The 27,888-nt window shown below is 36.3% G+C and overlaps 1 protein-coding gene across 8 annotated transcripts in view; it reads right to left on the bottom strand.

Moving 5' to 3' along the window:
* The window catches only part of CCSER2 (coiled-coil serine rich protein 2), a 172,768-nt gene that overhangs the window by 20,164 nt on the left and 124,716 nt on the right, over positions 1–27,888 (bottom strand). For all 8 annotated transcript variants that reach the window (XM_003929945.4, XM_003929946.4, XM_074382194.1 and 5 more), the window contains one exon: positions 15,360–15,449. In XM_003929945.4, the coding sequence (XP_003929994.2) occupies positions 15,360–15,449 (90 nt within the window). The remainder of the gene's footprint in view (positions 1–15,359; positions 15,450–27,888) is intronic.

Genomic DNA, 27,888 nt, shown 5'->3' on the forward strand with positions numbered 1-27,888 from the left:
TTGCAGAACCAAGCCTCTATCCACTGTACTACTAAGTAAAGAAATTTTCAGATGGGAACTTGATATATATGTTTAAGAAAACAGTCATAGATTCCTTCATCAAAGAGGTACGTTTACCTTTGAAGGTATGTGGAAATAGCACTGACCTTGGAGTCAGGGAAAACTGTTTTTTTCCCTTGACTCACAAGCCTTGTAACCTTGAGAAAATTACTGATTTTTGAGCCTCAGTCTCCTCATTTGTCAGAGGCAGAGGTGGGACTGGTTCATTTCGAAGAACGCCCTATTTCTATATTTTACTTAGTCATATCTGTCCCCATCTTCATTCCAGTCATTTTATAACTCTATTTTTAATTTTATAACTCTATTTATATGGCATTTAAAACAATCAACTTGGTATTAAATTGTGTCTTCTGCTATATAATTAATTCCTGAAATGATTTAAGTGAAAGTATCTGTCATAGTAGGAATTTTAAAAGATATTAAATGTCCCGCCTTCCATAGCCTAAAACTCCCCCAGCATAGAGCAGACACTAAGTAATTATTTACTGATTTAAACAAAATTAAATCAATTTACTGTGTTTATCTAGAGATGCATCTGTAGCATCTGCTAATCCTGGCCACACACTACAGCCACCTAAGAAATTTTAAAAACAAAAACAATGATATCTATCTTCATTTCCTCAAGACCAACAGATCATAATCTCTGGCACAGGCCTGAGCATGAGAAGGGAAAGACAACCTTGTGAAATAAATACATAAACAGCGCTGCCAGCGACTCCCAAGGGGCACCCATCTATTAGCTGATCAAACAGCTGTATGCCCCATCTAAGCTTATGCTCAGAAAGGCAAAGAATGTGACTCATTTTGTTTCTGCCACCAAAATGCCTCCTCCACTTCTCTACTCATCTGTTAAAATCCTATCCAGCTCCTTTAAGCTTTTTCAAACCCATTTCCTAAAAGCTTTTCCTGATCCTATGTAAATTATGAACATTCTTGTTCATAAACAGCCACCGATATTGGTGGAATCTTTCTTCCTCTTTTCATTACTTTGATTTGAGTATCTTAAAAATTATTCTACTAAGCCGGGCGCGGTGGCTCAAGCCTGTAATCCCAGCACTTTGGGAGGCCGAGGCGGGTGGATCACGAGGTCAAGAGATCAAGACCATCCTGGTCAACATGGTGAAACCCCGTCTCTACCAAAAATACAAAAAATTAGCTGGGCATGGTGGCACGTGCCTGTAATCCCAGATACTCAGGAGGCTGAGGCAGGAGAATTGCCTGAACCCAGGAGGCGGAGGTTGCGGTGAGCCGAGATCGCGCCATTGCACTCCAGCCTGGGTAACAAGAGAGAAACTCCGTCTCAAAAAAAAAAAAAAAAAAATTATTCTACTAAATGTAACCACCCTGAGAATAATAGCTGTCTTACTTTCCTTGGTGTCAACTACTTAGCTTCTTGTCAATTTAATTACACAGCGTAGAAATAACATACTTGGATCAGCATTTAATAGAGAGAATTTCAGTTTCAGGAAAAGATGGAGTAGACACACTTCTCCCTTTTCCTGCTGTCAAATACAGCTAAAAACCCTGGGCACTATATGTAAAACACAATACTCTGAAAAAGTGAGACCAGCTAGGGACGTTGGGACCCAAGGAAAAATACCGTGATTCTCTTTTTGCCTTATGTATCCTACACTGAGTGGTAGAAAAGCCAGCACCTGGAAATGCCAAAAAACACAAAATTTAAGAAAGGCTGCACTCTCTAGCCAAAGGATCAGGAAAGAGGTAGCCTAGCAATGCAGAAAACTTGTATCCAGTAACCTGCCTAACACCACATAAAAACCTGGGGTCCCGGCCCCCATTCCCATCAGAAAGGGAGGACTGGGGAGTGTAGGTCTCCACCCTTGCATGGCTGTGATATTTTCTTATGTACTTCTTAAAATACATACAGAAAATATTTAAGACACTTGTAAATGAGGAAAGAAAAGGGACTTAAAGGGACATAAGGTTTCTATATGCAGTAGACTATACATAATTAAACACATATATGTGTGTGTAAAATACAATGCCTAGCACAACTAAAAATTAATATAAAGAGATCAACTCAAAACACTATATAAATAAAAATGGAATTATTAAAAACATAACTAATATACAGAAAAGAAAAAAGAAAACAGAAATAAATAAAATGGCAGATTTATGCCTAACATTAGCAATAATGACATTAAATATAAAGGGCTGAAATACACCCATTAAAAGACAGCTTGGTAGAGTAGATCATGACCTAACTATATGCAGACTACAGGAAATTCATTTTATGTATAAAAATTTATGTATTTTAAAGTAAAAGATGAAAAAGATACACCACATAAAAAAACTTCAAAGGAAATTTGGTGTGCTTATTATTATTATCAAATAAACTTCAGATCAAAAAGAATTCCCACATATAGAAAGGGACCTCACAAAATGATAAAAAGGTCAATCTAGCAAGAAGGCATGGTGATCCTAACAGTACCCCTAACTGCCAAATGTACAGTACCTGAAGCAAAATCTCATAAAGCTGAGAGAATAGCCAAATCTACAATTACAGTTGGAGAGTTCAATATCCCATCCCAACAACTGATAAAATAACTAGACGAGAAAATCAGCAATGATATAAAACTCAAAGACACCACTAACAATCAGCACCTAGTCAATATTTACAGAATATTATATCTAACAATAGCAAAAAGCTATCTTTTCAAGCGTTCACCAAACATTTACCAAGACAGACCATAGTTTGGGCCACAAGACAAACCACAACAAAGTTAAAATAATTGAAATTATACAGTATGTGTTCTTTGACCACAATGGAATCAAATTAAAAATCAATATCAGAAAGATAAGAAAAATATTTCCAAACACTTGGATACTAAAATTCATACCCCTAAGTAATCTATGGGTCAGAGAGGAAGTCTCAAGGAAACAAAAAACCCCACACTGAACTGAACGGAAAAGAAAATACATAATGTATAGGAAACAGTTGCAAAAATATATATATTATGTAGGACACAGCTGAAATAGAGATAGAAAAAAAGAAAAAAGTCTCGTCAATAAGCTAAACTGGTATCATAAAGAGACTAGACCCCCCAACCAAAACAGTCTGAGCAGCACCAATTAGCCGACTTTGGTCTTCCAGATATTACCTTTCATCAGGACTCAGAGTTATGAATGGCTGCTTTCTGACTAAGCCTCATTCTACCTTGAATACAAGAGACCCTACAAGTTAGGAAGGAATATCATTGCCCCTATTAAGCCAAAGGAAGCTACCGAAGATGGATCTTGGTCTCTCTACAACCTTTAGGGTCTCTCTAGACCCTTTACGGGTCTCCTTGTAAAAGGTAGGGAGAAATAAAGGTATTTGAACCAGAGTAATTCCATCTTGAACAGGAGCTGGGCAAAATGAGGGTAAGACTAGCTGGACTACATTCCTAGGAGGTTAGGTACTCTTAGTCACAGGATGAGACAGGAGGTAGGCATAAGATAACGGTTCACAAAGACCCTGCCGATAAAACATGATGTAGTACAGCAAAAGAAAGTAACATCAGTGTGAACAGGCAACCTACAAAAATGGGAGAACATTTTTGCAATCTATCCATCTGACAAAGGTCTAATATCCAGAATCTACAAAGAACTTAAACAAATCTACAAGAAAAAAAAAATCCCTCAAAAAGTGGACAAAGGATATGAACAGACACTTCTCAAAAGACATTTATGCAGCCAACAGACATAAAAACATGCTCATCATCACTGGTCATTAGAGAAATGCAAATCAAAACCACATTGAGATACCATCTCATGCCAGTTAGAATGGTGTTCATTAAAAAGTCAGGAAACAACAGATGCTGGAGATGATGTAGAGAAACAGGAACATTTTTACAGTGTTGGTGGGAGTGTAACTTAGTTCAACCATTGTAGAAGACAGTGTAGCAATTCCTCAAGGATCTAGAACTAGAAATACCATTTGACCCAGCAACCCCATTACTGGGTATATACCCAAAGGATTATAAATCACTCTACTATAAAGACACATACACATGTATGTTTACTGCAGCACTGTTCACAATAGCAAAGACTTAGAACCAACCCAAATGCCCATCAATGATAGCTCAAATATACATACCATGGAATACTATGCAGCCATAAAATAGGATGAGTTCATGTCCTTTGCAGGGACATGGATGAAGCTGGAAACCATTATTCTCAGCAAACTAACACAAGAACAGAAAACCAAACACTGCATGTTTTCACTCATAGCTGGGAGTTGAACAGTGAGAACTCATGGACACAGGGAGGGGAACAACAAACACCAGAGCCTGTTTGCGGGTGGTGGATGGGGTGCATGGGAGGGATAGCATTAGAAGAAATATCTAATGTAGATGATGGGGTGATGGGTGCAGCAAATCACCATGGCACATTTATACCTGTGTAACAAACCTGCACATTCTGCACATGAACCCCAGAACTTCAAGTATAATTAAAAAAAAATTGATCTTGTATCCTGCAACACTGTTGATTTATTGGTTCTAATTTGTGTGTGTGTGTGTGTGTGTGTGTGTGTATGTATGTAAAATTCTCAGGATTTTCTACATATAAGATCATGTCAACAGCAAACAGAGATGCTTTTACTTTTTCTATTCCAATCTGGATGGCTTTTGTTTCTTTTGCAGTTTTTCTTCTTAATACTGTCCATTTTTGCATTATGTCTTTTTAGCCTATTTAGTTTCATAAAAGTTCAAAATTGTTATAACATTTTGTTATATGAATTTTGCAGTATAATTTTTAAAATATTTCCTTTATTATCATACTTCTTAAATTATTAACATCTTTTATCATTTAGCATGTAATTTACTAATACGGTATCTTGATTGGTCATAAGATTTTTCTTTCCTTTTCTTTTCCTTTTTACAAATTCATTAGGTCATCAAAATATATACCTTTAGTAACTTCACTATCAAATGATGTAATTGAAAGCAATATTTGCCAACATCTTTTTTTTTTTTTTTTTTTGAGACGGAGTTTCGCTCTTGTTACCCAGGCTGGAGTGCAATGGCGCGATCTCGGCTCACTGCAACCTCCGCCTCCTGGGTTCAAGCAATTATCCTGACTCAGCCTCCTAAGTAGCTGGGATTACAGGCATGCGCCACCATGCCCAGCTAATTTTTTGTATTTTTAGTAGAGACGGGGTTTCACCATGTTGACCAGGATGGTCTCGATCTCTTGACCTCGTGATCTACCCACCTCAGCCTCCCAAAGTTCTGGGATTACAGGCTTGAGACACCTCGCCCGGCGCCAACATCTTAACAAATGCAAGATCATAAATTATTTTAATGATTTTTAATCTTGAGAAAGATCTTAATGATGATGTAAGTGTTGCTGGAGTTGTTACAAGTATTTTATAGGTCATGACAACATTTAGATACATTTATCATAAATTATTTTGAAATATAAGTTTTAGTATAACTACAACTAATGACTTGTCATTTTTCTTAAAATATTTACCTTTTAATACAAATCAGTTTCACGTACCTCTGAATTTAATTTTAAATTTAAATTTATACAACAGAACGTTAATGTTTCCTCTGCAATTTCCTGTAACTTATGGAGGTTGTGTAAAATATTAAAAGTGTCTTTTTGATTTGTATATAATTCAAAATATTCACATATTCATTCTGTCACTGTATCTTCAATTATAAAAAAAATTAATTAAAAAACAAAACAAAAAAACATGATACAATAAATAAGCTGGCCAAAACACACCACAATCAAGATGGCAATGAAAGTGACTTCTGGTCAACCTTGCTGCTCATTATATGCTATTATAACTCATTAGCATGCCTAAAGACACTCCCAAAAGCACCGTGACACTTTACAAATGCCACTGGAATGTCTGGAAGTTACCCTACATCAGGGGTACCCAACCCCTGGGCCAAGGACCAGTACCAATCCATGGTGTATTAGCAACCTGCAACATAGGAGGAGGTGAGCAGTGGGCAAGTGAATAAAGCTTCATCTGTATTTACAGCTACTCCCCATTGCTCAAATTATCACTTGAGCTTTGCCTCCAGTAAGATCAGCAGCAGCACTAGATTCTCATAGAAGCATGAACCTTATTGTAAACTGTACATATGAAAAATGTAGGTTGCTTGCTCCTTATGAGAATCTAATGCCTAATGATCTGTCATTGTCTCCCATAATTTCCAGATGGGACAATCTAGTTGCATAAAAATAAGCTCAGGGCTCCTGCTGATTCCACATTATAGTGAGTTGTACAATTATTTAATTATATATTATAATGTAATCATAATAGAAATAAAGTACACAATAAATATGTAGTTAAATCATCCTGAAACCATCCATCCTCCTTCCATAACCCTATCCCTGTCTGTGAAAAAGCTGTCTTCCACAAAACCAGTCCCTGATGCCAAAAAGACTGGGGACTGCTGCCCTATATAGTTTAAAAGGAAGAGAAACTCAAAGTTGTAGGAAATTCTCATTCCTTTCAGAAAACTTCTGAATAATCTACCCCTTGCTTAGCATATGATAGAGAAATAACGATTAAAAATAGCCAACCAGTAGCCCTCAGGGCTCTGTCTATGGAGTAACAATTCTTTTGTTTCTTTACTTCTCTAATGAATTCACTTTCACTTTTAAAAAGAGTTAGTAGAATCCTTGAAACTGAACATAGCAAAACAGAGAAAATCAAGGAAACAAAATGTTGGTTCTTTGAAAAGATCTATAAAATTGGCAAACCACTAGCAAGACTGACAAAGAAAAATAGAGAAGGTAAATTACCAAAATCAGAATGAAATAAGGAATATCACTATAGACTCTCCGGCCATTAGGGTGATAAAGGAATATTGTGAACAACTTTACAGTTATAAATTTGACAACTGAGAAAAAGGCCAATTCCTCAAAACCACAAACTATCAAAATTCAGCTAAGATGAAAGAAGTCATTTGAATAGGTCAATAACTATTAAAGTTGAATTTATAACTTTAAAACTCCTAAAAAAAGAAAAAAGAAATCTCCAGGCCCGATAATTTTACTGCCAAATTCTACTGAATGTTTAAAGAAGAATTAACCATTAATTCTATACAATCTCTTCCATAAAGTAGAGGAGGAGAGAACACTTTCCAAAGTATTTATAAGGCCAAATTTAATTTAATATGAAACCAGACAAAGACAGTACAACAAAAGAAAAATGAAGACTAAAGAGCATTAACCCCCAGAATACAGATGTAAAAATCCTTAACAAAATACTACTAACTAGAGTTCAGGAATATATAAAAAGAACTATACACCATGACCAAAGGGAGTTTATTTCAGGTCAATGAGATTGATTTAGTTTTAGAAAATCAATCGGTGCAATCAATAGGCTAAAGAAGAAAACTCACAGGTTCGTAGCAATTGCCAGAACAAAAGCAACAAAATCCAACTCACATTCATGATAAAAACTCTTAGCAATCTAAAAATACATGGAAACTACTTCAACTTGATAAAAACCATTCCCAAATATCTATAGCTAACATCTACTTAAAGGTGAAAGACTGAATGCTTTTTCCCCTTAGATTAAGAAAAAGGCAAGAATCCCCATTCTTATAATTCTTATTCAACACAGTAATGAAAGTCCAAGCTGGTGACATAATGCAAAGAAAGGAAACAAAAGACATCCAGATCAAAAAGTGAGAAACACTATTGCTATTTACAGATGACATAATGGTCATCATAGAAACCTGAAACTACAGAAAAATTCTCAAAACTAGTGAGTTTACTAAGTTCACAAAATATAAGGTCAATATACAGAAATCAATTTTATTTCTAAGTATCAGCAATCAGTACAGGGAAAGTGAAATTTAACAAACAGTATCACTTATAACCACCCCTAAACACGAAAAACTTAGCAAGAAATCTAAGACAGCTTGTAGAGAACTGTGTTCTGAAAACTGGAAAATGCTAATTAAAGAAATCAAAAAGATTTAAATTAATGGAGAGATATACCATTTTCATTAAGTGGGAGAATTAACATCTTTACTATTTATTTAAACAGTTCATTTAAACTGTGGTACATCCGTTATCACAGAATAGTACTCAGCAATAAAAAGTAACCAACAACTGACGCACATAACTACTTGAATGGATCTCCAGAGTGTTACACTAGTTTTAAAAAGCCAAGTTCCACAGCTAACTCAACACTGTATGGTACCATTTATATAAAATCTGAAAATAACAAAATCATAAAGTCTTAAAACAGGTTTAGTGGTTATCAGAGGCTAAGAATGGCAAGAGAAAGTGAAAATGATTATGAATGTAAAGAGGTAACACACAAGGGAATATGCTGTGGTAGTATAATAGTTCTGTACCTTAAATATGATGACTGTTACTACACAAGTGATAAAATAGCACAGAAGCACATGTGCGCGCACATGCGCACACACACACACACACACACACACACACCATCACTACTGTTAATTTCCTGGTTTTGACATTATATCACAATTATGTAAAAAATGACTGTTGTGGAAAGCTGGTTGAAAAATAAAAAAGATCTCTCTACAACTTTTGCAGCTTCTTATGAATCTTTTGTAATTATAGCACAGGCAAACTTTGCTTCTTCCAATGGATACTTTAAACAAAGTTTCAAAAACACCTTCTATAGTTCTGGTATTTGGTATTGAAAAAACATAGATTTAGATAACTGTAAACTTATAAACAATTGCTATAATATCCATATTTAATTTTTTCCTATCCTTCAGACACAATTCTATTTTTTCAGTTATTGGTTTAACATGTATCCATGAAAAAAGGTCACAATACTAATGTTTTCTTAAAAAAAAAAAAAAAAAAAAAAAAACAGAAGAAATGACACACATAAAATAATTCTTGTGTTGTCACAAATTCTGCATGTCACACAATGTCTCAGCAACACACATTGCTCCTGTCAACATTCAGATCATTGAAACACAGGCTGTATTCCATGGCCAATGTCTAATATTGAGTAAACATTAAACAATTTGAAAATAACTGCATGACCAAATCATAAATATTATTTGAACAACGTATGTGTGATTTTCACTAAAAATATTTTTAGTGGCATTTTAAAATATAAGTAATAGTGAATACAAATAAAAGGCTTTGGCAAAGAAACAATTCCCTTTGGATAATACAAACACACACACACGCACATGCACACGCACGGCTTTACCAAAGAAATAATTCCCTTTGGAACACACACACACACACACACACACACACACACACACACACAATGTCACTCCAGAGGAAAAAAATGGGCTCATTTAAATTTAAAATCAGGACATTTGATTTGGCCAGGCAAGGTGGCTCACACCTGTGGTCCCAGCACTTTGGGAGGCCGTGGTGGGCGGATCACCTGAGGTCAGGTGTTTGAGACCAACCTGGCCAACATAGTGAAACACCATCCGTCTCTACTAAAAATACAGAAATTAGCCAGGCATGGTGGCATGCACCTGTGGTACCAGCTACTTGGGAGGCTTAGGTGGGAGAATCTCTTGAACCAGGAGGCGGAGGTTGCAGTGAGCCAAAATCATGCCACTGCACTCAGCCTGGGCAACAGAGCAAGATTCCATCACCAAAACAAAAACAAAAACAAAAACATGACATTTTTCCCACATAAAAATTAACCAGTAATGTTGCCCATTTCCAAATCAGGAAAGAATATAGCCTAAGAAAATGGATTTGGGGAAGATTATTCATAAGATAAAACTTTTGCCTGCAATGTGTCTTTCAGTTAGTATTCTATTCCACGTCTCAGGCAAGAAAAAAAAACACAGAGTGGAGTTCTTTGCTGATAAATTTCCATTGTAGTTAGCAACTAGGTAAAATCTTTCTCTTTTGGAAATTATAAACATTTGATGTGATTTTTGTGATGTAACTCTGATAGTTTTCTGATTTTATCTTTTCTATTTTATAAATAGATATGATGGGAAAATACTTGACTTGGTAAATCTGAATCCCAAAAACCTAATTCTAAGCACAAAGGATGGTTGATAATGCTGACCACATTTCAATGGCTGACCTTAAATAAATTACATATGCATATCTTTTATATATACTGTAACATGGATTAATATTTGATTCAGTACTATAATTTCATCAGATCATTTTTAGTGTATATAAAATCATCTTTTCTTGCCTCTTCGCTACATAAAACAGTTAATTCTTAAAAATATGAGAGAAAATTACCATTAGAGCAAATTATGCCCAGTCAGAATTTTAACTAGTGGGCACCTTTTCACACTGATACTGATTCAATGAACTGTTTATTTATACACTTAATTTTCAGAGTAATCCAGGTCAGGTCACTAAATGACAGGCCAGGTAGATCTTTTGGGTCTATCCTGTACTCCCTACTTAGAGATTCAAGGGGATAAGTAATAAGCTATTTGAAGGTAAGAGTCCAGAAATGTTTATTCTAATATTTTAGTTTCTCTGGTTAACTTGAGGTGTTCAAACAAATGGCCTACAAAAGATATATATAAGATTTTACAATTTACTTAATGTGCAAAATATTCATATTTTTAAATACTGATGTTAAATGTTTTTAGAACAGTATTTGAAATACACAAAAATTAATTCAGTCCAAGATAATGCTAATCTTTAAAAGTATGCTTGTACATGGATCTGTACACTAATACTATGTTTAAAAATAGTTTTATAGGTTTTTATGTTATTTATTTATTTTTTTTATTTTTATTTTTATTTTTTTTAAGATGGGGTTTCACCAACATGGCCAGGCTGGTCTTGAACCCCTGACCTCAGGTGATCCACCCACCTCGGCCTCCCAAACTGCTAGGATTACAGGTGTGAGCCACCGCACCCAGCCAAGTTTTTATGTTTAAAATGAATCTTGATTTTCTTGCATAATCAACATCCTCCAGCAGTATTCACAGTAACATCAACTATTTTCATGTGAATGATCAGGCAATTTCCATATTGTTATTATTCTTTTCTTGTTACCCATTTCTCCATTGCATCTGGGTATTTTGCTCCTCAGATAAGGAAATGGCCCACTTTCCTCTGGAGGTATCATTTTCTGCTCTTACAGCTCATTCTTATCTCTTTTCCCTCTTTTTTCTCCATCTAAACCTGAATTCGATTTTTTCTATTTTCCTTCATTTCTTCTGAAAATTGCTTTTACTGACTTGCCCTTTACTTATTGTTCTAGGTGGCTTTCCATTTTCCATATCCATGTAAGTAGATTCCATTAGTTCTAAGGCTGCTTTGTCCAAAATGATATCAATTAGCTACATGTGAATATTTACATTTAAATTAATTACAACTAAACAAAATTTAAAATTCTCTTCCTTAGTCTACTGACTACATTTTCAAGTGCTCAACATTCATATGCAGTTACAGGCTACTGCAATGGACAACACAGAAGTTGTATAGGAGTGTGCCACTCTAAGAGTACAGCATTCTCAATTCTGGAATATAGTCCTTATGGCTGCTCCTCTTTTTTTTTTTTTTTTTTTTTTTTTGAGACTCGGTCTTGCTCTGATGCCAGGCTGGAGAAGAGTGGTGCAATTTCAGCTCACTGCAACCTCTGCCTTCCAGGTTCCAGCAATTCTCCTGCCTCAACCTCCGGAATAGCTGGGACTACAGGCGTGTGCTACCACATCTAGTTAATTTTTTGTTTTTTTAATAGAGATGAGATTTCACCATGTTGGTCAGGATGGTCTTGATCTCCTGACCTTGTGATCCACCCACCTCAGCCTCCCAAAGTACTGGGATTACAGGCGTGAGCCACGGCATCCAGTCTGGCTGCCCTCTTTTTATAATGCAAGGCTTGGGGGAGTTTATAACCCTATATTATTGCTTTCCCAAGCAGAAGATAGCTCCCTTACTCCAATAAGAAGTACTTCACACTGGTCCTCAATGCTGAAAACACTGTTCTTAAAAACTTATACTTAAAAACATCCTGTATTATGCCTACAGCATAGCCTAGGCAGCTCCCTATAGTAGTAGAAATCTTTATCTTGCCCTAAATGAATAGACCTACCAGGTGACTAACTACTATTCCCTTGCTGGGTTCAATATCACAAATAATACCCAAACCAAACCCAAACAGTTTTGATCTTTATCCCTACAGCTCTAACACCAAAAGCATCTGTAGCATGAAAGCCAAATTTTACTATAGGCATAAAAAGACTCCTAAAATTCTAAGGATCAATATATATAAAATTAATATACAAAAACAGAGTTTGAATGTATGCAGAAAATAGTATGATAAAATGGTTTCTAGGCCAGGAGGAAGAAAGGATTTGTAAGGTGAGAAAACATCACATAACAGGAATAGTCGTAACAGAAATAGTTGGGAGTGGCTTCCTAGTACTACCTGAAATGATGGTGTGCGGCACAAAGGGTAGCCCTCTGGCCTTTCTATTTCCTCTTTTGTGGTGGGAAATAGCAGGGGCTTTTTTAAAAAAAATATATAATCTAATGACATCAAACACTTGAATCATACAACCTAACATCATGGCCACCAACCACTTTCTGATTATACTTGGTGGTAGTATAAGGCTGTATAAATCTTTCAGGAAAAAAACTGTAGTAATGTATTTCAAAAACCTTACAAAAGACCATCCATTAAATAAATTAATTCCTTAACTTGATTAAAGGTAATGCATTTCTTCGTTTCGATTTAGCAAAAAACATACCAAATAATAATAGCAACCACCATTACCACTACCTATGTAGGTTAAAATGCCACATATACAACATAATTACATTTAAATAGATATGACAGATGGCACATACATATATACACACATCACCAAAAAAGGCTGGAAGACCACATATGAAATGTTAACAATGACTGTCACTGGCTTGTATGATTTAAGTACTTCTTCAGTTGTTTTGCTTCTCTATTTTCTATATTGGGTATAGAATGAATATATCATTATCTCTCAATAAAAACAGACAGGAAAGGAAAAATCCAATTTAGAGTACTTCTCTTTTAAGCATATATTTTTTGGCCTTACGTTATTCATAAGGTACCCTTAGTAATAAAAGTATGTGATTAGGCATGATGGATCATGTCTGTAATCCCAGCATTTGGGGAGGATGAGGCAACATGATCACTTGAGCCCGGGAGTGTGAGACCACTGTCTCTACAAAAATTAGCCACTCGTTGTGGTGCACACCTATGCTCCCAGCTACTTGGGAGGCTGAGGCAGGAGGATCACTTGAGCCCAGGAGATCAAGGCTGCAGTGAACCATAATTACACCATCGCACCCTAGCCTGGATGACAGAAAAAATCTTGTCTCAAAATAAATAAATTAATTAAATAATTTAAAAAATACAAGTATGTTTCTATGGATTATCACAGTGGACTGCCAAGTCTTCTAACATCCAGTGCAAACCTGGGCACCTGTGTTTTCTCTCTCAGGGAAGTAAGTCCTTATTATGATCTCTCACTAAGATTAAGCCTCTGTCCTCCCTTCCCAGAGCTATGATCCTTTTCTCTTCTCTATTCCTTCTAGCCCCGTCACCTCCTGCAACCGTTCAAAACAAAAATAACTAAAATAAGACTGCTGCATACAAGTTGTGTAAACATTTGCACAAGTCACTTCTTAGTCTTAGCTTCTTCACATGCAGAAAGAGTGAGCTTACTATTATTTAAGCACATTGGAGGTTGATAAAGCATCTTGAGGGATGCAACTGTTACCTTCTTTATATTTACATATTCAAATTAATATGGTGCCTGGCATGACGTAGGCACATAGATACCTGCTGAATGACTAAGTGAATATCTGCTTTTCATCCTTTCTCCTGTTCTATTATTGTGCTTCTTCCTCTTATTTCCTGTTGATTCTCTACCTCAGAGATATCTGCAGCCATGAAGTGATACCAAAGTCCCGTTGGACAAATCTATGAATTAAATTTCAGCTAGATTCAATACATTCAAATTTTTGCTCTGCTGCTCTTGGCGGCAAACCACTCTCCTTCCAAGGCTCTTTAATGTACTTTTGGGGAAAAGAACCTAGGACTTCTATTAAACAACTGTCTGCAAACAGATGAGTTTCCACAACCTTTTACATTAAAAAATATTACGTCATCTTTGTTGGTGTCTTTTGCTTTTTAAGATTCCAACACAACCTTCACTTTCTTCATCAAGCTCCTTGATTCTTTCAACCAGACTTTCCCATATCCTTTGAACCTTATAGACTTTCACAGTACTTTAACTATATCAGTGCATTGCCAGTTTCTTTAAGAAGTACTTATAAACAGAGGAATCCTTATTTGTCTGTGTATTTCCTTCCCTAATTCCCCACCTCTAATTTGAAAGCGAAATATCTGGGATGAGAAAGGATCACCAAACTTTTGTTGACAAATTAATTCCTATCACCATATCTTATACAGAGCACACAAAAAACTACTTGCTAGATGAAAAGAAACAAAACTCTTCTACAAACTTTAAAGGCTTATGGCTAAACTTTATAAACTAATTTGCTGATTACATTAGCCATTATATTTCCCTTTTCTTTTGTGTTACTAAATTCCACTGCTAAATATAAGGCAAAAGAAGTGGCAAAGCTGACTTGCTAGGCAATCTCTTAACAAAACAAGAAATGTCTATTACTTGGCCCCAAACAATAGGAGAATGATGACTAATGTTCATATGGTAATTCTCTGGTCACACACATCCTGAACTGAGTTCTGAAGAACTCAGATTAAATGATAGAGTATTTTTAGCACTAACCATGTTTTGAGATATAACATTTTTGTAAAACAAACGTGGAATATGTATTTACTTTCTATTTAAAAGAAACCATTGCCTAATTCTGCGTAAACATAACTTTTATTTGTCTATATCTTTGTGCCTTTATATTTCCTAATACCCTCAACATTTGAGTAATTATAATAAACATATTTGAAAAGTTTTAACAAAAAAGGAATATGCTACATCATATATTTTCAAAGTGTCATATGCTGCTAAAGTGGAATGATTGCATACTGGACTGTTGTTTCCTTTAAGGAATGTGGAACTACTCTCTTATAAATACATGCAATAAGAGGAGAGTAGACACGCAAATAAAATGAACTACAGTATGCAGAATGGAAAAGCTATTAAATGCACATTCACTTACGTAAGACACACAAGAGAAGCTTTAGGAAAGCACATAAACACCTAAGAGACAAGCAAAAATAAATTACCTACAAAAAAATTAACAGCCATGGCAGATTCAAAATCATGAGAGATTACTGTAAAAAGAGGGAAATAAAACATCAAAATAGCAAATGACAGGAGAGGAGGCTAAGAGCACATGTTACTTACAGGAATTCGTCTCCAAGGTGTTTGGGTATATTTATCAGCATAGGTGCATTTTTCCTCTTTACATTTTTGGTGGCAGTTATACTGAGTTGCCTAAACAAAAATACAAATTTTTACATTGGTTTAATTCTGCATATACATACCAAAGAGGTAATCAGGGCTCTTTTAGTGGGTATATAATCAAGTCAACAAAAAAGTCACACATGGTAAAATAGTTCTGGCTACGTTTTTGAAGGAAAAATGTTATCAACAGCAAACATTAAGGTCTATTCAGTAGCCTCTCATTCAGGGATTGGGTTTGAGAGTCAGCCTATAAGGTTAGAATTTTGAATAATCTAAATTACCCTGGGCAATCTCTTACATTATCCATAAAAATGCAATACATGATTTTATGTATATCAATATATAGAGCTAAGTATATGGATGTAGAATACATAGGGATATTCAGTACATAAAGAATACAACTGCAAAGTTTACAGTATTTCCCTAAACTGTCATGGTACTACAGTCACTAAAGCTCAGTTTCTGAAATAAATGCATTTTTTAATGGGACTCTTCTCGACAATGAATACCACCAGTCCACTTGTCAGGATGTCTGTTCTCACGTGCAGTGTGGTGAAGCCTCTTTTATGATGTGTTGACTTTACTAGACTAAAATATTTTGAAGAGTGTCAGCCCTTTGACAAGATCCATCTGACCATTTCTGTTCACAAATGAATTCTCCACACATGATTCCATTCAAAGCACACTCATTTATATAACACAAAGTAACTTTCTCAAATAATTATCAATTTCAAAAAAGATTATGAAACACACTGATAAAGAAAATTCCCCTTAGTGCAAAGCTAGAAAATAACCATATTATTTGTTAAACAACCTCAATGGAGGTAGATATACTTTCTCATAGGAAACTAAAAAATTCTTGATTATTACATCAGGTTAAAATGGTAAATTTCTACTTTCATAATATTTATCCATATTTGAAATTTTTCTTAATTGCATCAGATCATTCCAATTTCTTTATGCCAAATAAAATCTAAAAACAAAAATGTCTATCATAGAGACATATTTCCCATTCCTAAGAAATGAGACTGTCACTGAAACAAAATTCAATATAGGCTGGGTGCAGTGGCTCACACCTGTACTCCCAGTACTTTGGGAGGCTCAGGTTGGCTGGTCAACATGGCAAAACCCTGTCTCTACAAAAAACACAAACAGAAACAGCTAGGCATGGCAGCACATGCCTGTAGTCCCAGCTACCTGGAAGGTTGAATGGGAGGATCACCTGAGCTCAGAAGGCTGAGGCCGTAGTGTGCTGAGACTACACCACTGTACTCCAGCCTGGGTGACAGAGTGAGACTCTTAACTCCAAAAAAAAAAATCCCCTAAATTCAATATATAATCAAGTCAACTTAGAGTCTCTTGAAATTCACTGTAATAGGATAAACTTTTAACATATATGAGGGGTATACAAGGAACAGAAAAGATAATTTGAAAACACTACCATAATAAAAGCACTTTACTTATTCCATGCTACTGCAATTCCAGAAATTCAGGTGCTCCTTACGATGGGGTTACATCTGAATAAACTCATATTTTTGAAATTGCACTTTTGACTTACGATTATTTTCAACGTATGATAGGTTTATCAGGATATAAGTCCTCTTAAGTTGACAAGCTTACTGAATGAGTATCACTTTTGTACCATCATATAATTTAAAAAGTCCTAAGTAGGAGACTGTAATTTATTTTCTGTGCTCTATATGCTAACATATGAAAAATAATATTTGGCAAATGCATGAGTTTTCCAAAATTTGAAAAGTCTAGTTTCTAGTGACATGTCAATATATATAAAATGACTACCCAAATCATTTTCTCACCATCTGCCTTCTTTATTACTAACAGACTGTACAGATGTACAGCTTCTATTTGGTCCCATACTTGGGAAAATGTGTCTTCATCTCTAACCCCAAGGAGATAGATCTTAATTAGTCTGAACCAATGTGATTAATACCATTCCTCTATGCTTAGGAAGGGACAAGTAACTCAAATCTAGCCAATAAAACAGAAAAGTCTGGGGTATTTCTGAGAAAGGGTTCATTAATTTTAAAAACAGACAAACACTGGAGATAACAGACTCTTAACCTATCCTTGGGTGTTATCATGTGAGAATGTGACACGCACAGCAACAGACATCTTGTGACATGAATGGACTGCCAAGAAGATTTCAAAAAAGCTGATCTGGAACTTAATCAGTAGCCAAATAACCAATAAGCAACCACAGAAATCGATGGCACCTATATAATTTCTTGTTGAGTTTACAACTGTTCTTTAAAAAAAAAAAAAAAAAACAAAACCTTTAGTTAGAGACTTTTACTTTGAACTTAAAACATTATAAGATATGCACAGATTTACACTGTGCGATTTAATGCCTATATAAGAGTTACTATTCATCATGTATCCATGGACCAGGTATTAGGTAGTTTACATATGTAGTTTTATCACAACATAATTATCATAACCCTGTATGGTCAGTACTATTTTTTTTTTTTTTAAGATGGAGTCTTGCTATATCACCTAGGCTGGAGTACAGCAACATGCAATCTTGGCTCACTTACAACCTCAGCCTTCTCCCAGGTTCAAGTGATTCTCCTGTCTCAGTTTCCCAAGTAGCTGAAAATACAGGTGTGTGCCCTCATGCCCAGCTAATTTTTGTATTTTTAGTAGAGATAGGGTTTCACCCTGTTGGCTGGGCTGGTCTCAAACTCCTGACCTCAGGTGATCTGCTTGCCTTGGCCTCCCAAAGTGCTGAAATTACAGGTGTGAGCCACCATGCCCAGCCCAGTACAACTTTTATTATCCTCATTTACAGACGGGGCTTAGGAGAGATTGTAGGACTCCCTTAAGAGAGAACGTGGCTCTTAAGTTTCAAAGTCAGGATCTGAACCCAGGTCTGTCTCGGTTTTTCAAGTATACTATATTGCTAGCCCACTTAACCTGAGTTCTACTGTCTATGTGTCTCCATACAGGAAACTCTATACTAGCAATTTCCCAAGATTATTCTGAAGATTCCCTAAGAAATGTATCTGAACTATTATTTAACTATTATATTATGGTAAAGATAAATGGGCATTCTTAGCATTTTTGAATAAGATTTGAATAGTTAAACCTCTATGACCTCTATATCCTGATTTTATATTGTCAATGTATTTTTATGAAAGTTTGCATCCAAACCTAGGTTGGAGTTGAATGTCTATTTTTAAAAAAGATAAAAAAGGACAGAAGGCTAGAACTGAACGGGAACTTGGAAACCACCTAGAAAAACTCCCAGACTTTGGATAAAGCACTATAGAGAGGTGACGGAAACTGACAGTGCCATTCAGCTAATGAATACTAGAGACAAGTCCTTTAATTTCCAGTCTATAATTCTTCTGATTTTTTCTATTTTAAGAAGTATAGTTTAGGGACGTAAAAAAAATAAATTTAAATTAGGTGATTTTAATTTGATAATGTGAAAAATGCTGTTAGTTATCTTTGTTTTCAAATGGCTTGTATCTGTTAAAAAACTCCCTTAGTTTGAACAAGTCACTTTCTTGAGGTCTATAACTAAACTTTATGCTATTAAAATCTTTGAATGATCTCTATTTTCTACTATAAAAAGGATGCTTGGCTACCTAAAACTGAGGCATTCACTTTACAGAGATCACTGCTTGCAATGAGTACCAGTGAATCTTCTCCAATTCTCTAAATTTATGTTGAGAAAAACCACACTAATGTTAGTCTTTACACTAACTATAAAGAAAATTTCACAAAGCTCCCTTGGCACAAAGAAACAGCTCCTCCACAGTTTGTAAACGTACTAATGAGATTGTGATATGTTTACAGAGGAAATTTCTAGCTGAATGAACCACAGCCTCCCAAGCAATCCATAGAAAAACAATGCACAGCACCTAGAAAAACAAGTGACAGGCTCTTTTATGACAAATATGATTTCTAGGTTTAATATATTGAGTATAGAGAATTTCAAGGTACATACTGATAAAGATAAATGTTTTCACTTTTCTGTCTTTAGACGGCTCTTCAATATTTCTTAAATCTTTCTAAAAATTATTTTCAAGATGAGATATTGTTTAGGAAAACTGGCACAGTCTCTTCAACAGATCAATTAAAAAAAAAAAAAGAATGGTTCTAAATTAAAAGAGACTTAAGGGACATATACAGGTGTGCATAGCCCTAGACTGAATTCCAGTTTAGGCAAAATCAAAAGTACAGGATGTTTTTGGAACAACTGAGAAAATCTTAGTATTAGAAGACGTTAAGAAATTTGAGCTATGAAGACACCTGTTCTTATTTTTTTTTAAAGATACATTCTGAGGTTAAAAGAACACTTCATAAAAACTTTGCAGCATAAAAAGATTCATCTTTCATTATTTATCCTATGTCCACATAAAGTAAATAAAGTAACCTTTTTACAAATCTTTTTTTCTATGCTTTAAGTTCTGGGGTACATGTGCAGATCATGCATGTTTGTTACATAGGTATACACGTGCCATGGTGGTTTGTGGAATCCATCATCCCGTCATCTACACTAGGTATTTCTCCTAATGCTATCCCTCCCCTAGGCCCCACCCCCATCCATCCCCTGACAGGGCCTACTGTGTGATGTTCCCCTCCCTATGTCCATGTGTTCTCATTTTCCAACACCCATTTATGAGTAAAACATTTTTCAACACCCATTTACGAGTGAAAACCTGTGGTGTTTGGTCTTCTGTTCTTGTATCAGTTTGCTGAATGATGGTTTCCAGCTTTATCTATGTCCCTGCAAAGGACATGAACTAATCCTTTTTTATTGCTGCATAGGGTTCCATGGTATCCATGTGTCACATTTTCTTTATCCAGTCATTCACTGATGGGCATTTGGGTTGGTTCTAAGTCTTTGTTATTGTGAACAGTGCCACAATAAACATATGTGTGTACACGTGTCTTTATAACAATGATTTATAATCCTTTGGGTATATACCCAGTAATGGGATTGCTGGGTTAAATGGTATTTCTAGTTGTAGATCCTTGAGAAATTGCCACACCGTCTTCCACAATTGAACTAATTTACTCTCCCAACAACAGTGTAAAAGCATTCCTACTTCTCCACATCCTCTCTAGCATCTTTTGACTCCTGATTTTTTAATGATCACCATTCTAACTGGCATGAGATGGTATCTCATTGTGGTTTTGATTTGCATTTCTCTAATAACCAGTGATAATAAGCTTTTTTTCATATGTTTGTTGGCCATATAAATGTCTTCTTTTAAGAAGTGTCCCTTCATATTCTTCACTCACTTTTTGATGGGGTTATTTCTTGTAAATCTGCTTAAGTTCTTTGTAGATTCTGGATAGTAGCACTTTGTCAGATGGGTAGATTGCAAAAAATTTTTTCCTATTCTGCTGGTTGCCAGTTCACTTTTGCTATGCAGAAGCTCTTTGATTTCATTAGAAATCATTTGTATATTTTGGCTTTTGTTACCATTGCTTTCGGTGTTTTAGTCATTAAGTCCTTGCCCATGCCTATGTCCTGAATGGTACTACCTAGGCTTTCTTCTAGGGTTTTTATGGTGTTAGGTCATATGTTTGAATCTTTAACCTTTCTGGAGTTAATTTTTGTATAAGGTGTGAGGAAGGGATCCACTTTCCACTTTCTACATCTGGTTAGCCAGTTTTGCCAACACCATTTATTAAATAGGGAATCCTTTCCCCATTGCTTGTTTTTGTCAGGTTTGTCAAAGATCAGATGGTTGTAGATGTGTGGCATTATTTCTGAGGCCTCTGTTCTGTTCCATTGGTCTATATCTCTGTTTTGGTACTGGTACCATGTTGTTTTGATTACTGTAACCCTGTAGTATAGTTTGAAGTAGTGTGATGCCTCCAGCTCTTTTTTTTTTTTTTTTTTTTTTGCTTAGGACTGTCTTGGCTACACAGACAGTTTTTTGGTTCCATATGGAATTTAAGGTGTTTTTTTTCCAATTCTGTGAAGAATGTCAATGGTAGCTTGATGGGGATAGGATTGAATCTATAAATTACTTGGGGCAGTATGGCCGTTTTCACGATATTGATTCTTCCCAACCATAACCATGGAATGTTTTTCATCTGTTTGTATCCTCTCTTATTTCCTTTAGCAGTGGCTTGTAGTTCTCCCTGAAGAGGTTTTCCACATCCCTTATTGGTTGTATTCCTAGGTATTTTATTCTCTTTGTAGCATTGTGAATAGGAGTTCACTCATGATTTGGCTCCCTGTTTGCCTGTTATTGGTGTATATTAAAATGCTTGTGACTTTTGCACACTGATTTTGTATCCTGAGACTTTGCTGATGTTGTTTATCAGCTTAAGGAGATTTTGGGCTGAGAAGCTGAGATTTTGGGCTGTGGTTTTCTAAATATACAATCACGTCATCTGCAAATAGAAACAATTTGACCACCTCTTTTCCTAACTGGATATCCTTTCTTTCTTTTTCTTGTCTGATGGCCTTGGCCAGAACTTCCAATACTATGTTGAATAGGAGTGGTGACAGAGGGCATCCTTTTCTTGTGCCAGTTTTCAAAGGGAATGCTTCCAGTTTTTGGCCATTCAGTATGATATTGGCTGTGGGTTTGTCATAAACAGCTTTTACTATTTTGAGATATGTTCCATTGATACCTGATTTATCTAGAGTTTTTAGCAAAAAGGGCAGTTGAATTTTGTCAAAGGCCTCTTCTGCATCTATTGAGATAATCTTGTCGTTTTTGTCTTTGGTTGGGTTTATGTGATAGATTACATTTATAGATTTGCATATGCTGAACCAGCTTTGCATCCCAGGGATGAAGTCAACTTGATTGTGATTGATAAGCTTTTTGATGTGCTGTTGGATCGTTTACCAGTATTTTATTGAGAATTTTCCCATCAATGTTCATCATATATACTGACCTGAAATTGTCTTTTTTTGTTGTGTTTCTGCCAGGTTTTGGTATCAGGATCATGTTGGTCACACAAAATGAGTTAGGAAGTATTCCCTCTTTTTGTATTATTTGGAATAGTTTCACAAGGAATGGTACCAGCTCCTCTTTGCACCTCTGGTAGAATTTGACTGAGAACCTGTGTGGTCCTGGAGTTTTTCTGGTTGGTAGGCTATTAATTGCTGCCACAATTTCAGACCTGGTTATTGGTCTGTTCAGGAATTCAACTTCTTCCTGGTTTAGTTATGGGAAGGTATAAGTGTCCAGGAATTTATCCAGTTCTTCTAGATTTATTGGTTTATTTGCGTGGAGGTGTTTATAGTATTCTCTGATGGTAGTTTGTATTTCTGTGGGATTGGTGGTGATATCCCCTTTATCATTTTTTATTGCATCTATTTGATCCTTCTCTCTTTTCATCTTTATTACTCTGGCTAGCAGTCTATACATTTTGTTGATCTTTTCAAAAATCCAGTTCCTGGATTCACTGTTTTTTAACAGGGTTTTTTGTGTCTCTATCTCCTTCAGTTCTGCTCTGATCTTAGTTATTTATTGTCTTTTTTGATCTTGCTCCTCTAGCTCTTTTCACTTTTGACAATAGGGTGTTGATTTTAGATCTTTCTTCACTTCTCATGTGGGCATTTAGTGCTATAAATTTCCTTCTAGACACTGCTTTAAAAGTGTCCCAGAGATTCTGGTATGTTGTGTCTTTGTTCTCATTGGTTTCAAAGAATATCTTTATTTCTGCCTTCACTTCATTATTTATCCAGTAGTTACTTAGGAGCAGGTTGTTTAGTTTCCATGCAGTTGTGTGGTTTTGAGTGAGTTTCTTAATCCTGAGTTCTAATCTGATTGCACTGTGGTCTGACAGACTGTGTTTTGATTTCCACTCTTTTGCATTTGCTGAGGAATGTTACCTCCAATTATGTGGTCAATTTTAGAATAAGTGTGATGTTGTGCTGAGAAGAATGTATTTTCTGTGGATTTGGAGTGGAGAGTTGTGTAGATGTCTATTAGGTCCACTTGGTCCAGATCTGAGTTCAAGTCCTGAATATCCTTGTTCGTTTTCTATCTCATTGATCTAATACTGAGAGTGGGGTGTTAAAGTCTCCCAGTATTATTGTGTGGGAGTCTAAGTCTCTTTGTAGATCATTAAGAACTTGCTTTATGTATCTTTGTGCTCCTGTATTGGGTGCACACATATTTAGGATAGTCAGCTCTTCTTGTTTCATCGATTGCTTTACCATTATGTAATGCCCTTCTTTGTTTCTTTTGATCTTTGTTGGATTTACAACTGTTTAAGATTGCAACTTCTGCTTTTTTTTTTTTCCTTTCCATCTACTTGGTAAATCTTCCTCCATCCCTTTATTTTGAGCCTATGTGTGTCTCTGCATGTGAGATGGGTCTCCTCAATACAGCACACTGATGGGTCTTGATTCTTTAACCAATTTGCCAGTCTGTGTCTTTTGATTGGGGCATTTGGCCCATTTACATTTAAGGTTAATACTGTTACGTGTGAATGTGATCCACCATTTTGATACTAGCTGGTTGTTTTGCCTGTTAGTTGATGCAGTTTCTTCATAGTGTCAGTGGTCTTTACAATTTGGTATGTTTTTGTGGTGGCTGGTACTGGTTGTTCTTTTCCACATTTAGTGCTTCCTTCAGGAGCTCTTGTAATGCAGGCCTGGTAGTGATGAAATCTCTCAGCATTTGATTGCCTGTAAATTATCTTATTTATCCTTTGCTTATGAAGCTTAGTTTGACTGGATGTGAAATTCTGGGTTAAAAATTCTTTTAAGGTTGTTGAATACTGGCCCCCGCTACTGGCTTGTAGGGTTTCTTCAAGAGATCCTCTGTGTCTGATGGGCTTCCCTTTGTGGGTAATCCAACCTTTCTCTCTGGCTGCCCTTAGCATTTTCTCCTTCATTTCAACCCTGGTAAATCCAATGAGTATGTGTCTCAGGGTTGCTCTTCTTGAGGAACACCTTTGTGGTATTCTCTGCATTTCCTGAATTTGAATGTTGGCCTGCCTTGTTAGGATGGGGAAGTTCTGAAGAGTGTTTTCCAACTTGGCTTCATTCTCTCTGTCACATTCAGGTACACCTATCAAACAGAGATTAGGTCTTTTCACATAATCCCATACTTCTTGGAGGCTTTGTTCTTTTCACTCTTTTTTCTCTAATCTTGCCTTCTCACTTTATCTCATTGAGTTGATATTCAATCTCTGATATCCTTTCTTCTGCCAGATCAATTCAGCTATTGAAACTTGTATATGCTTCACGAAGTTCTCATGCTGTGTCTTTCAGCTCTGTCAAATTGTTTATGTTCTTCTCTACACTGGTTATTCTAGTTTGTATTTCATCTAATCTTTTCTCAAGGTTCTTAGCTTCCTTGCATCAAGTTAGAACATGCTCCTTTAGCTCAGAGAAGTTTGTTATTACCCACCTTCTGAAGCCTGCTTCTATCAATTCGTCAAACTCATTCTCCATTCAGTTTTGTTCCCTTGCTGCTGAGGAGTTGTGATCCCTTGGAGGAGAAGAGGTGTTCTGATTTTTGGAATTTTCAGCCTTTTTGTGCTAGTTTCTTCCCATCTTCATGGATTTATCTACCTTTGGTCTTTGAAGTTGGTGACGTTTGGATGGGGTCTCTGAGCAGACATCCTTTCTGTTGATGTTGAAGCAACTGCTGTTTGTTAGTTTTCCTTCTAACAGTCAGGTCCCTCTGCTGCAGGTCTGCTGGAGTTTGCTGAAGGTCCACTTCAGACGCTGCTTGCCTGGGAATCACCAGTGGGGGCTGCAGAACAGCAAAGTTTGCTGCCTGTTCCTTCCTCTGGTAGCTTTGTCCCAGAAGGGTACCTGCCATCTGACAGAGCTCTCCTGTATGAGGTGTCTGCCAGTCCCTGCTGGGGGGTGTCTCTCAGCCAGGGAGTCAGGGAGCCACTTGAGGAGGCAGTCTGTCCCTTATCAGAGGCTGAGCGCTGTGCTGGGAGATCTGTTGCTCCCTTCAGACCTGCTGGGCAGGGCCATTTAGGTCTGCTGAAGCTGTATCCACAACCACTCCTTTTCCCAGGTGCTCTGTCCCAGGAAGGTGGGGGCTTTATTTATGAGTCCCTGACATGCTGCTGCCATTTTTCAGAGATGCCTGCCCAGTGAAAAGAAAACCTAGTGACACAGTCTGCCTGCAGTGGCCTTGATGAGCTGCAGTGGGCTCCGCCCAGTCACTGTGTAAACTTTCCTGTGACTTTGTTTTACACAAGTGTGGCTAAAACCACCTACCTGAGCCTCAGATATGGCAATGCCCCTCCCCCCACAGAGCTGACCATCCCAGGTCAAGTTCAGACTGCTGCGCTGGCTACAAGAATTTCAGCCAGCAGATCTTAGCTTGCTAGTCTTCATGGGGTGGGATCCATGGAACCATATCACTTAGCTCCCTGGCTTCACCCTCCTTTTTCAGGGGAATAAGTGGTTCTGTCTTGCTGGTGTTCTAGGTGCCACTGGGGTATAGGAAGAAAAAAAAAAAACTGCTGCAGCTAGCTCTGTGTCTTCCCAAATGACTGCCCAGTTTTGTGTTGGAAACCCAGCGCGCTGGTGTTATAGGCACCGGAGGGAGTCTCCTGGTCTGTGATTCGTGAAGACCATGGGAAAATCACAGTATCTGAGTCAGAGGGCCAGAGTGCTGGGAAAAGTCCCTAATGGCTTCCCTTGGCTAGGAGAGGGAATTCTCCAGCCCCTTGTGCTTCACAGGTGAGATGATGTCCCACCCTGCTTTGGCTTGCCCTCTTTGGGCTACGCCCACTGTCTAACCAGACCCAGTGAGATGAACAAGTTACCTTAGTAGGAAATGCAGAGATTATCAGCCTTCTGCATCACTCCTGCTGAGAACTGTGCACTGGTACTGTTCCTATTTGGCTATCTTGCCAGAAATCCCAAATCTTTGTCTTAAATTTAGTTTTCTAATTTTAACATGTCAATCCTGGTATTTTTGATAAGAATAATTTTATTCTGTCTCCCCTAATCTTTTATTTTATTTTGTTTTTTGAGACAGAGTCTCACTCTGTTGCCCAGGCTGAAGTGCAGTGGCATGATCTTGGCTCACTGCAACCTCCACCTCCTGGGTTTAAGTGATTCTCCTACTTCAGCTTCCCAAGTAGCTGGGGACTACAGGCACACACCACCACACTCAGCTAATTTTTTAAATATTTTTAGTAAAAAGGGGGTTTCATGATGTTGGCCAGGCTGGTCTCAAATTCCTGACCTTCCAGCAATCCACCCACCTAGGCCTCCCAAAGTGCTGGTATTACAGGCTTGAACTACCACATCCTGACTTCCCCAACCTTTTATGTTCAGCCTTATTGTGCCATTTTCCTTTAGCTAACTTTTTTTATACAAAGGAAGTTACTGGATTTTGCTTTAGATCCTCAAGAAAAGTCTCTCCAAGACATAAGACCATTTGCAATTACTATTATATTTGTTATATTTGTTTTAATTTCTATTACTTTAGTTTTGCTGTTTTTTAAGTTTTCCTTATTTTTCTACTTTTTCTTTTCTTTAACTTTTATCTTTTGCAAAATAACATTATTCCAACCTACTAATAGTTACTTTAAAGCACTTAATAAACATTATAATTTATGTAAGTATATTTTTGAAAATTAAGAATAATGTAGAATATTCATTTGTAGAAGATAAAAATTTCAGTACTTCTAACTTCCTTCAGCATATTCCTTATCGTCTTCCTCAAACTTATTTTATCTTAATATTTTCCAAAATCGCAATTTGAAATTTTAAAATAGAAAATAATCTTTAATTTCAGAAAAATTAAAGATTTAAAAATGCAAACAAATCCTAACATTAGCATGATAGTAATTTACACTAGGTAAAATGGGCAGTAAGTTTTCTCCAACTAGTGACTCAGAAGTTTATACCACTGTTTCCATGTCACCTCATTCATTTTAATCTTTATCTCATTATTCTTGAGTTATTTTTCAATTAACCTCTCAAATATCTGAAAGGCATTAACTGGGTGGCATATATGTCAAGACATTAAAGACCAGAATTTACCTTTGAATATAAACAAACACTTGTGTGGATATAAAATATGAACTTTATAACCTATTGTCTGAATTGTACAAGACATAATATCCTGTGCTCTATAATATATTTTTATAAAAATCAAAGCTTATACAATTTCCTTTGTCTTTTTTCTTCTCTCCCAAAGTTGGTTGGGTTCTTGTCTTTTGTTCTGAACATAAACACTAGGTCTTATTATTTTCCTTTTTAATTTTGTATGTGACAGGACCTCAATTTACAATATCATGCAATTTTTATTCAGATTCATAAATCTTCTTTGTACCCTTAATCAAAATATCTGATCTGTATGCTCTATTTATTCATGAGATGGATCTCTGTGAGCTGACCCCAGTGGCTCAAAGCTCATTATATTATACCCTTTATATTTTCAGTGAGATTAATATTTCACACTGCCAAATTGCTCCGTTAGACCAAAATGTGCTTTTAACTCACAACAAAGATTTCCTTTTGACTGTTGTGATTTTT

This window comes from Saimiri boliviensis, chromosome 12 (genome assembly GCF_048565385.1).
Source record: "Saimiri boliviensis isolate mSaiBol1 chromosome 12, mSaiBol1.pri, whole genome shotgun sequence".
NCBI classification, from domain to species: Eukaryota; Metazoa; Chordata; class Mammalia; order Primates; family Cebidae; genus Saimiri; species Saimiri boliviensis.